This window comes from Zalophus californianus, chromosome 14 (genome assembly GCF_009762305.2).
Source record: "Zalophus californianus isolate mZalCal1 chromosome 14, mZalCal1.pri.v2, whole genome shotgun sequence".
Taxonomy (NCBI): domain Eukaryota; kingdom Metazoa; phylum Chordata; class Mammalia; order Carnivora; family Otariidae; genus Zalophus; species Zalophus californianus.
In genome coordinates this window covers 44,340,721-44,353,044 of record NC_045608.1, presented here as the reverse complement: position 1 = coordinate 44,353,044, position 12,324 = coordinate 44,340,721, and the positions used below count along the sequence as shown (strand labels likewise).

The following is a 12,324-nucleotide window of genomic DNA, read 5'->3' as shown; positions in this document are numbered from 1 at the left end:
GATATTCCAAAGAAAAATACAACTACTCTCAATTTTAGCTGTTCACCTTCTTTTTGGATGGAATTTATTTCTCCAAAGTTTTGGTATGCAAAAATGATTGTACTGCTTAAAAGAATATGAAAATCAAGAAAATATTAATTCATTAGAGCATGCTGAATTTTTTTTTTTAAGATTTTATTTATTTATTTGACAAAGAGAGACACAGTGAGAGAGGGAACACAAGCGGGGGCAGTGGGAGAGGGAGAAGCAGGCTCCCCGCTGAGCAGGGAGCCTGATGTGGGGCTCGATCCCAGGACTCTGGGATCATGACCTGAGCCGAAGGCAGACGCTTAACGACTGAGCCACCCAGGCGCCCCGAGCATGCTGAATTTTTAAGTATTATGATAACAATGGGCATTCCTTCACCCTGGCAATCTCTTTTCAGCAGATAAATAACCTCCAATTGAAATAGCTGGTTAAAATCCCCACTGATTGTTTTCAGTGCTCTGGGTTCCTTTGTCTCTTGGTGGCCCAGCTGGTTCCCTTCTGTCCTCCTCCTGGAGGGAATTCTTTAATCTGGGTTTGGTGCAGACTTGTCTGTGTGAATCTCTACTGCTGGGTAGTTTATTTGGGTGAAGGAAGAAAGCAGCACTAGACCTGTACAAGAACAGTGTTCTGAACACATAGATACGACTTCAGAGCCCTGTGTGACTGACAGACACACCTAATACATACACATTGAAGGCCTTTACTTATAGCCAAAGTAGATTTCTTGAAATATGTTTTTTTCCCATTTTTTATTTAAATTGAATCAGCCAACATATAGTAGTACATCATTAGTTTCAATGTAATTAGTAATGTTCAATAATTTATCATTATATGAAATATGGTTTTAATAACCAAATTTGTTTTTGCCAGAGGACTACCAAATCTCAAATACTGCTTCGATGGGTTCCTTTTAAAATAGATTTTAACTTAAAATTCAACAAAACATTACAAAAATTCAGTTTGACAAATATTTATTAAGTGTCTGCTGTGCCATCCATAGACAGAGATGTTTCCTATTTTACTTTTCTAGTTGTGGAGAAAGAGCACTAACAAACCCACAGCCACAACAGGGCTTTGAGTGCCCTGGGTGGGTGGGGGGGGGGGTTGGAGCACTGCAGGGGGTAGTTGGGTGCCTGAGGGTGTGGAAGAAAAGCTGAGTAAGAATGTCTTGGAAGCCAAAGGAACTGCAGTGTTTAAAGGAAGTGATGGAGGTCACCTGTGCTATCAAGAGTTCAGATAAGGCTTGAAAAGGTCATTGGTAACAGTGGTGAGAGTCCTAAAAGGGTGGGGGTGAGAAGTGGAGGCTGATGGGTGTTGAGGAGTGTTGAGGAGAGAGTAGGGGCTGAGGAAACAAGATAACAATAGACAACTCTCTCAGTAAGCTTGGCAGTTAACCAGAGGAAGGTGAGCTGGAGGGTTAGGTTGGACTAACAGAGTCTTGTTTCATCTTTGAGAGAGTGGAAGCAGGTTTAAATGGATGAAACGAGCCCCAGGAAGTTACGAGATAATCAGTAGTGTGAGGTCCATGAGAATGAGAAGGTGGGAGAGTCAGGCTTACATAGAGCTCTTTCCCTGATCAGGAGGGAAGGGGAAAAGGTAGGTGTGTATGCGGTTAGGTTCTTAGATTTGGAAGCAGGATGTTGTTATCTGACGTTTTCTTCTTTGGGGGGTGGGGAAGGGGAGGAGTCCATGGCATGGTTGTTTGCTAAGAGAGAAGGATGAAGACTTAAGTTTTGATGAAACAGAGTCTATAGTAGCCAGCCACTATGGGGAATGGGAGAGATCCAACTAGAGAGCTGAAAAAGAGTTTACGATGGCATCAGCTGGAAGGGTTGACTTTCTTCCCCTATAGTGCCCAACACTGTGAGTATGTAGGAAGAAAGTCTGTGGGCTGGCATTGGGGACATTGGAATGGATGATTCTGGGATCCAGCAGGGTCTGGGATATGATTATGGAGCAGGCGGTTGCAGAAGAGTATGGATGAGTGAGGAGCTTAAGGTCCTGAGAAGCTAGGATATTGGATGGATAGGCAGCACCTCTAGGTAATGGCAGGTTGGGAGGCGGAGGCTGGGAGCCAAATACCAACATCTACAAACCAGGTTGGGCACTGGGCAGCTAACTACATGGTTGGAAACTGATTTTAAGAATGTTACCTTTAGGTACTTGTTGTCTTTGTACAAATGAATCTCTAGTGCTCCCCTGTTCCAACTCAGGACAGAGTAGCTTCCTAGTACTTTCTTCTCTGGGATCCTGTTCCCTGCTGCCTGTCATTGCCCAATAAATAGTTTTTTTCTAATAAATTTTAGGTGACTAACAAGGTGGTATGAGGTTGATGAGACCAAGAAAATCTATTTTAGAAAGTGAAAATGGCTTCCACTATCTCTTCACTTCCCCTTCTAATCTCTCCCACTTCCTTAAAACCTCTTTACTTCTGTATGGATAGAAAAAGCTACCCACATATCAGCAGACAGAAATATTTCTGTTTCTTATATAATCAGGCATGTGCTGAGGCATCAAATTTGTGTCACTTCCCTGAGCATGATAAAACAAGGAAGACCAGAAACTGTCCAATCTGCTCCCATTCACTGGGGACCCCCACAGACACCATTTTCAAAGGTGGAAAATATGGACAATCACTAATACTTCCTTTTGTCACCCCAACCACCTTGAATTGAAAGTGGCATTTTGATCACACTGCTACCCTTGTGTTCCAATTTATAGAATTTGGGGTCTCCTTAGAATTAAAAGAATTACACTACCACATAAAAGCTGTTAAAAATGACATTAAGACAGAAGTATTTCCTATAGTCTAAAAATTCCTTATGCTGCTTCTCCATTGATCATTCCAGCAGTTACAAATCCATTTTGGACAAACTTAAAAATGTTCAATCCCTTTCATTTCATTTTTAAACCTTCAAATTCCTTCCATAGGGGCGCCTGGGTGGCTTAGTCGTTAACCGTCTGCCTTCGGCTCAGGTCATGATCCCAGGGTCTCGGGATCGAGCCCCGCATCGGGCTCCCTGCTCCGCAGGAAACCTGCTTCTCCCTCTCCCACTCCCCCTGCTTGTGTTCCCTCTCTTGCTGTGTCTTTCTCTGTCAAATAAATAAATAAAATCTTTAAAAAACAAAAAACAAATTCGGGTGCCTGGGTGGCTCAGTTGGTTAAGCGACTGCCTTCGGCTCAGGTCATGATCCTGGAGTCCCGGGATCGAGTCCCACATCGGGCTCCCTGCTCAGCGGGGAGTCTGCTTCTCCCTCTGACGCTCTTCCCTCTCATGCTCTCTATCTCTCATTCTCTCTCTCTCAAATAAATAAAATCTTTAAAAAAAAAAAAAAAAAAAAAAAAAAACAAAAAACAAAAAACAAATTCCTTCCATAATGTTTTCTTTTTCTTTTCTTTTTTTCCTCTCTGCCTCCCTTCCTTAATTAGAATGTGAGCTGAGGTATCACATTCTTTGCCTTAGAGCTGAGTCTGCACAATGTGATGGTTTCTGTTTTCACCTTTTCTTTCAGCTACACAAGGGCTGCCAAGGATGTGGCCTTTCTGCATGCCCTGGCTACTTCTCCCTGCCAGGTGCTTTTCCTGGCCAACTAGCTGCTGAAACGCTTCCTTTAGGGAAAGGCAAATAGAACCAGAAAGCAGAGCACTTGGACACTGGTTTCCCCTCTATACCCACCTCTTCCTCCCTCCAGCTCTTCATTCAAATGAAGCTCTCCTATAGAGTAACATAGTGAAATAGAAGGAAACTGATTCAGATGATTTCTTGAGAATCCTTCCTGCTTGCATAGCTCTGATGTTGAGTTCCGTTCATGGATAATGCCTGCTTACTACTCTGCTGTGGACAATTTCTCTTTACACCTTAAATGTGCTTGCTCTTCTACTATCAATTGTTATGTGTTCCAAGAATATGAAGCTGTTTAAATATTAAAGCAAATAAATTTTGGTGCCATTATGATGTGGAATACTACATATTTATTAGAAATGACGCTTACAAAAACTTTTAGTGATATAGAAAAATGTGCAAACTATAATGTCAGGTGAAAAAACAGACACAGGCAGAGAAGAAGCCTGCTAGGTATTAAGTCATTTGTTAACACCTGGATTTTAACAGTGGTTATCCTTGAATAGTGGTATTATAAATGTTTAAATTTTCCTACTTTGGTTCTTCTATTTTTTAAAATAAAGAATGCAACTAATTTTTTTATAATAAAATGAACAAAGTTATTTTTGTATATATAGAAGTGATTGCTTTTACAGCTCTCACTTTAGAAAAAAAGGCAGTGAGAAGGACAAAAGAAGGACCCGTACAATTTCTTCATCTGTCAAAAATGCAGGGTTTTATTTAGGGTCTTGCATTTATTAAGAAAGGTGAAAGTACAGGTCACCAAGAGGTTATTTCAGGAAAAGGCTCTGGAGAGAGCACAACTGCTGACCATGGATGATTTCACCACTTGAAACAGGTGCTATGATGTGTTTGCTCAAGCATGATTTCAGATATCAGATCACAAACTCAGGAAGGTCACAAAGGCCAATTGGTAGAAATAAAACACCTATAAGAGAAGGCACTCCCTCCATGGTAAGGAAGTAAAAAATCCATAAAAAAAAAATCTGGTGAGTGTTTGTTACAAGTATAGCCTATCCATTTCCCACAATGGGAGCAGAGAGAAATGCAGAAATGGCCAGTAGCTGAGAAAGCCTAGAACTCACTCTGGTGAGCTCTAAAGAGAAGGCATCTGACTTTCTCCGGCTAATCATCTATAAGTCAATATTTATAATAGGTCATTTTGCAACTTGTCATTCAGAATTTTAGAGGCTACAAAAATATTGCACTGTTTCCCAGGCACTTGGGCCTTGAGAAGGTATGGAAAGACTTTACATGTATCAGTCACAAGCAAAGAGGGAAAAATCTATTGTCTCTCAGCTCATTTGGCTCATGGAACTAACAATGGAAGATTTCTTTTCGAGTATGCTACTCAAAGTGTGGTCCTCCCACCAATAGCACTGGTATCCCCTGGGAGGTTGTTAGAAATGTAGAATCTGAAATAAGTCAGACAGAGAAAGACAAATACCATATGATCTCACTTACATGTGGTATCTAAAAAACAACAGAAAAGAAGCTCACAGATACAGAGAGGAGATTGATGGTTGCTGGATGGGGTAGTGGGGAATGGGTGAAGGTGGTCAAAAGGTACAAACTTCTAGCTGTAAAATAAATAAGTCCTGGCAATGTAAGGTACAGTACGGTGACTATAGTTAACAATTTACTGTATCGCATACTGGAAAGGTGCTCAGAGAGTAAATCTTAAAAGTCCTCATCACAAGAAATGAAAAAGAAAAAAAATTCTGCAACTATGTATGGTAACAGATGTTAGCCAGACTAATTGTGGTGATCATTTCACAATATATACAATTATCAAATCATTATGCTATATACCTGAAACTAATACAAAGTTATACGTCAATTATACCTCAATTAATAAAAAAAGAAATGAGCTCGCCCAGGCCCACTAAGAGGAACCTGCATTTTAACAAGATCCGCATGTGATTTATATGTGTACTAAAGTTTAAGGAGCATTGTATCATAGGTATGAAACATATAAACTACATTTTTTTACATATAAACTATTTTTTAAGCTCTTGAATTTTTCTTCTTGTTTTCAAATATATTGAAAAATACATTTAAAAAAAAAAAGATTTTATTTACTCATTTGACACAGAGAGAGGGAGACAGGGAGAGAGGGAACACAAGCAGGGGGAGTGGGAGAGGGAGAAGCAGGCTTCCCATCGAGCAGGAAGCCCGACGTGGGGCTCGATCCTAGGACCCTGGGATCATGACCTGAGCTGAAGGCAGATGCCCAATGATTGAGCCACCCAGGCACCCCGAAAATAAAAATTTTTACTGTGGCAAAAAGATTTATCCTCCAGTTAAAACCTGTGTGTGTGTGTGTGTGTGTGTGTGTGTGTGTGTGTGTGTGTGTGTTTCTCTCAGCTAAGGTACTCAGAAGCAGCTTGACATTTGTAATTTCCTTTTCAAACCTAGCTTACAAAGGCAAACGTTTTCAGCTGTCCCAGTTTTCTGAATTATTTATTGCATCTTCTAATTCTAGGCAAATTTTATGTTTGGAAAGGATATTATTTACCACAGACTTCTAAAATTTTTGCTCCCTACCTTTTTCCATTTTCCGGGAAAAATGTTTTTTCTTCCATACCTATTCTAGAAAGTCATTAGGAGAAATTCTAATAGGCTCCATGCCCAGTGTGGAGCCCAAAGCAGGGTTTGAACTCACACCCTGAGATCAAGATCTGAGCTGAAATCAAAAGTTGGATGCTCAACCAACTGAGCCACCCAGGTGCCCACAACTTTGTATTTTTCTAAGGAGGTGTTATCATTGTTCACATGGGGGATGGTGATCTGGTTTCTAATTTGAAAATGTGCTGGTAGTGTGCTAAATATCTAAGAAGCCACATATGGGAATGTGACCTATCCAAGCCATAGAAGGAGCTCAGGTGGCACAGACCCCATCACCCCATGCAGGGCTATCCCTGACTTGAGAAAATTTCTCTTCATAAATGAACGACCAGTTTCTAGTCTACCAATTACATCACAGACTTAACAGTATCAGGCAAACATGCACATCGATTTACCCTTGACCTAGGAGGGAAAAAGGTCAGAGTACTTTGAGGGAAAACTTACAGATAAATTTGAAATAATGTTTAAAGTGCTCTTCTGATTTTGTATTACTGTAAAAAAGGGTGGAATCGTCCTATAAACATTTGGATTAAGCAAAAGCAAGAGGCAGAGGGAATCTAAAGCTGGATCGCTGTAGGGTCTTCTTTGAAAGTTCAGTCTCACCTGATTGTCGAATCCGTTGAAGAGTTTGCTGGACCAGAACCTCCGATCGTGGGACAATGATGATAAAGTCCACTTTGCTGAAGTGGCCGAGGTCTAGGCTCTGGCTGCCGCTGTCTGCTATAGCACACACCTGGGATAAGAGTTTTCTGGCAACCGTTAGCTGTGGTTGGTAAATTTGGAAGGTTTCATTATCTAAATCTAAAATAAAAAAAGTCATAAGAACAAGGTTAATTCACTTCTGTTGATGGCCACTATGAATCCATATGGGGGACACATAACATACATACACAGTAATGCTCTATACCAACCATTCTATTCTCACTCTCTGTTGGATGTTAATAGATTTGCTTATTTTCTCTGAAAACTTGGCTGAAAGGATGTGATCAAGAGTGGATGTGGTAATTTTACAAACGTATTCTTTTTTTTTTTAAAGATTTTATTTATTAATTTAACAGAGAAAGACACAGTGAGAGAGGGAACACAAGCAGGGGGAGTGGGAGAGGGAGAAGCAGGCTTCCCGCGGAGCAGGGAGCCCGATGGGGGCTCGATCCCAGGACCCTGAGATCATGACCCGAACCGAAGGCAGACGCCTAACAACTGAGCCACCCAGGCGCCCCACAAATGTATTCTTTTAAAATCAACGGATCGTCTCATAGGTCACTACCCAACACCCCTCCCCCACCCAGAAATGTCGGGACAGACTACACTCTCACAGTGGGAGCTGGGACTTCCCCATCTCTGGAAAGGGGAAACAAGAGTTTCCAGTTTTCTTTAGGACTATCAGCACAGGTTAGGTGCCCAAGCCCAGACCGAATTCAGGGAAGGAGTTGATGCTGTAACCATACTAATGCTGAATTCCTTTGAACTTTTCTGGACAGCACCACAGTAAACATTTCCTTTCCAAAATGTCAGTTTCAACATTTGATTTGAAATTCTTCTCCCCAGGGACTGTATAACACAGGTCACAGAGATACCCCTTCACCTTTCTTCCCACTTGACTTGCCAGTGCTCATGGCCTGGCAGTGGTAGGTGGTTGTGGCCAACTCCAGGGCTGACTCCTGTATTATCTGAAGAGACCTGGCTCATAACAGGGCCAGCTGGTTACTCGAGAGGTGATGCATTAGAAGAACATTGCCCAGACCCTCTAAACATGCCAGTGGCTTTTTATTACAAGTTATAACCAAGCAATCAATCTTATACATGCGTGTGCATGCACACACACACACACACACACACAATTAACTAGACAGGCTTAGATGAATCCTTGAGCAGGCAACATTTAATACTCCTTTACGAGGCTGCTTTTTATCAGGAACACAGGTGAAAGTTTGACTGGAACACACAAGGCCCCAATTAACCTGCACTAATTAATGTTTCTAAAATCAAACTGCACAGGGCGCCTGAGTGGCTCATCCAGTGCCTGCCTTCAGCTCAGGTCATGATAGCAGGGTCCTGGGATTGAGCCCCACATCGGGCTCCCTGCTCAGCGGGAAGTCTGCTTCTCCCTCTCCCTCTGCCTGCCGCTCCCCCTGTTTGTTCTCTCTCTCTCTCTCTCTGTGTCAAATAAATAAATAAATCTTTAAAAAAATCAAATTGCAATGTGGCCAAAGTAAAGACGGTGGTCAGAGTACCCTAGCCACAGGGAACCCTGACAGTTAGTGGAGAGTTATACAAGTGGCTGAGAGAACCCACTAGAGAAGCCTAAAGCTGCAACTTCTATAGTAGAATGGTTTTTGACCCACAAAGATTACCAATGAAAATAAATCTGTCTTTTGATAGGCTATTATTTCTTTCATGTCATAGGTTAGATGGGGGGGACTAACCTGGATGATAGCATAACTTTGAAGAACTTAACGTAGCAAATTTTGAACTTCGAGGAACTTTTAATATATCTTTTTTTCTAAAGATTTTATTTATTTGAGAGAGAGAGAATGAGAGACAGAGAACACAAGAGGAAAGAGGGTCAGAGGGAGAAGCAGACTCCCCGCTGAGCAGGGAGCCCGATGCAGGACTCGATCCCGGGACTCCAGGATCATGACCTGAGCCGAAGGCAGTCGCTTAACCAACTGAGCCACCCAGGCGCCCAGAACTGTTAATATATCTTTAAGTAACGTTTCCTAGACAGGGAATCAAGGACATGAACGTGGAAATCTGTAAGTACCCTGAGAATTTTTAAATTCTAACTTTGTTAATAATTCAAAAATAATATGAACACATTTTAGATCATCCAGGTGATTGCTTTATCATCAAATAAAGTGTAGAAGTAAAAAAATTTTCTTGTGGGGGCACCTGGGCGGCTCAGTTGGTTAAGCATCTGACTCTTGATCTCAGCTCAGGTCTTGAACTCAGGGTGGTGAGTTCAACCCCTATGTTGGGCTCACACTGGGCATGGAGCCTACTTAAAAAAAATATTGCATGCATTTGAATTTATGACTAAGCTAATGCCAAGCCATGCTACTTTTATTGCTGAGGCAACCCTAATATATAAAAGACACACTCCTATTAAGGGAAGGCTAGAAGGCTGTCAGCAGCAGCTTTATGGATGTCTACGCTTTGTCTTATTCTCTTTTTTCGGTCCTCTCCTATGTTGTCCTTATCAAATGGGGGAATTGGGGAAGAAATCTGAACATAAAGGAATCCAATCTAATGATGGAACTCCCCAGTCCTGCTCCCACCATCACCCCTTTTCATTTATTTATTTTCAGATTTTTATTTATATATTTTAGAGAGAGTGAGAGAGAGGCAGAGGGAGAGGAAGAAGCAGCCTGCCTGCTGAGTGGGGAGCCTGACATGGGGCTTGATCCCAGGATGCTGGGATCAGGACCTGAGCTGAAGGCAGAGGCTTAACTGACTGAGTCATCCAGGTGCCCCCATCCTCCCCTTTAAAAAACATATTTATTTATTTATTTATTTTAGTGAGAGTGTGCCAGGGCTGGGGCGTGGGGAGGAGCAGAGGAAGAGGGAGAGAATCTCCAGCAGCCTCCCCACTGAGCAGGGAGCCAGATGCAGGGCTCGATCCCAGGACCCTGAGATCATGACCTGAGCCGAAATCAAGAGTTGAATGCTTAACTGACTGAGCCACCCAGGCTCCCCTCCCACTCTCCCTTTTTGCATCCTGGAAGCTTGTAGGGCAGACGATGTCCTGGTATTGCTGTGCTATCTGCCAGGGATGCCCTGCTACCCCTGAGATGATGTGTGTTTTACATGTCAGAGAGTTAATGAAGGCTGTGGAGAGCCAGGAGCCCTGCATGGACTGCATTCTACATTCTTTCAAGCAGTTCTTTGTAGCCCTCAGAGAGCACCAACAGCTCTCTGGGCATAGCTGGTGGAGCTAAGGAAAGTACACCAAGGACCCCAGAAATTTTGAGGAAAAAAAAAAAAAAGAGAGAGAGAGAGTCGGCTTACCATAAAGTCTTCAACTTTGATTTTAATTCTAGGAGACATCTACTAAGAACAAGGTGCTGGATCCAGACCCCATCATAAGGCATTTTTAATTTGAGCCATATTTATCATGTAGATAATGAGGAAAAGCCTGTCACAGTCTGTGACTCTAAACACAAGACCTCAAAACCCTCAGAATGACTTAGCTTCTATTTCCTCCTTTTGGTCTGAGGTGACGTTACCCAGGTTTTGCGTGGGGATCATAGCGGCAGCCTCCTGAGCTGACACACACTCGTTAAGATCGCCATTGAAAGGGGTAACCACACTCTCTCCTCTTCTCTGTTGCATTTTGTCTAGCAGCTTGTCCAGGTCATCACCTATTACATAATAAAGTGGGGATAAGAAGATTGCAAGGAACAATACATTTGTATCAGTCTCTAAACTGGGCCCTTAAGCTGGGTTCTCATCAAGATTTGTCAGTCTGCCAGCTTTCCACGGCTGAGTGTATACTTGGCCACGTCCGCGTCACGTCCGCGGCACTATCTCTAAAGCCAGAGCCACCCTCGTTTGTATCGTGCTTACGATTTACATGCTTTCACATGTGTATCTCTCTTGACCTCCATAATGCTCAGAGCAGGCAGGATGGGATCATTCTATCTCCATTTGACATACTAGAAAACTGAGATCCGGGGAGGCAGCATCTCTCTCAAGGTCACACCACTAAGTCGTGGCTGAGCGGAAGCCCTCCATACTAGTGCCTGTGTGCCCTCCTCTGGACGCCTTGTTGTCTCAGTAACAAAATACTGAGGATAAACCATTCCAAGTGAGGGAAGGTCAGAAGGCGAGTTTAAGGCTCCACACTCATCTCCTTGACGGGCTAAGATTTAAATTCAGAAAATCACACAACTAGAGGCTGGTGGTATTGCTGAATCCTACAACCACTCACCTAATGATGTGGTTTTGAAATGCGATGCCAGGAAACTGACCTTTCCTGTGATGAGCTCATAACTAATTTCTTTCAAAAACTCACTTGTGGTGAGCATGCTCTCTGCTAGAGCTCTGGACTGATGCTGACCTGCAGAAGGGAGGGAGAGGAGGTGATGCATCTGGTGAATAAATGTTCACTGAAATATGATTTATAACAGCAAAAACTGGAAACAATCAAAGCATGTAACTACAGGGATTTGGTTAAGGAAATTATGTCACATCAAAAGATGGACAATTATTCAGCATTTAAATTGACTATTTTAAAAAGAAAATGTTTTAATAAAATATTAGATGATCAAGGGCAAAAATGATATACCTTCCGTTTGTAACTGTGAAAACATTCTATACATGTGTTTAAAGACTAGGGAGGAATGTGAAAGACCTTTAAAATTGTGTTTGCATGGTTATTATGAATATCTGTCTTAAAAATACAAACGTATGGTGTTTAGTTGTTTTTATAAATAAAAATTTAAAAAATTAATATTATATTTTCTGATGAAGATTTCTGAAAAAGATTTATGACACGGGCAGGCAGGTTTTGCCAAAGTGAGGGGGCTTGGCTTCTTTGGTAGGAATAGGTGAGAACCATCACTAGAGAGGCAAAAAGCAAATTTAGTCCAGATGGTGCCTGATAGAAAATCAGCACAAAAAACAAAAACACACTTTGTAATGTTCCAACTTTCTGAACCTTTTCTTTAGAGTCCATGTTACAACATTAAGTATCCTCTTCAGTGAGGGGGCGAATACATGAGGTAAGTTTCCTGGCAAATTTGATTCACTGGCTTAGGCCACCTGTGGCAATGGCTTTATCACATGCTAGAGTGGTAACCTTTCCAGAACCTTTTAAGGACAGAAGTTACGTGAGACAAGGGTATCTGTTACTAGGACATGCTTTGAAATAATTCTCCCACAACCAGCTGACAGGGACACCAGCCAAACTAAGGACTACAAAAATCTGATATGAGGACAAAAACAAAAGTTAAAATTAGGAGGAAGAACTCAAATGGGAGCAATTAACTAGAGGATTAATCACATGGATGCTTGAAACACCCAATAAATATTTTTCAAATGGACA

General features: G+C 41.9%; 1 protein-coding gene across 10 annotated transcripts in view; it reads right to left on the bottom strand.

Moving 5' to 3' along the window:
* The window catches only part of GREB1L (GREB1 like retinoic acid receptor coactivator), a 274,155-nt gene that overhangs the window by 65,606 nt on the left and 196,225 nt on the right, over positions 1-12,324 (bottom strand). For all 10 annotated transcript variants that reach the window (XM_027576041.1, XM_027576039.1, XM_027576044.1 and 7 more), the window contains 3 exons: positions 11,209-11,337; positions 10,505-10,639; positions 6,882-7,079 (listed from right to left, as the gene is read on the bottom strand). In XM_027576041.1, coding sequence (XP_027431842.1) covers positions 6,882-7,079; positions 10,505-10,639; positions 11,209-11,337 — 462 coding nt within the window. The remainder of the gene's footprint in view (positions 1-6,881; positions 7,080-10,504; positions 10,640-11,208; positions 11,338-12,324) is intronic.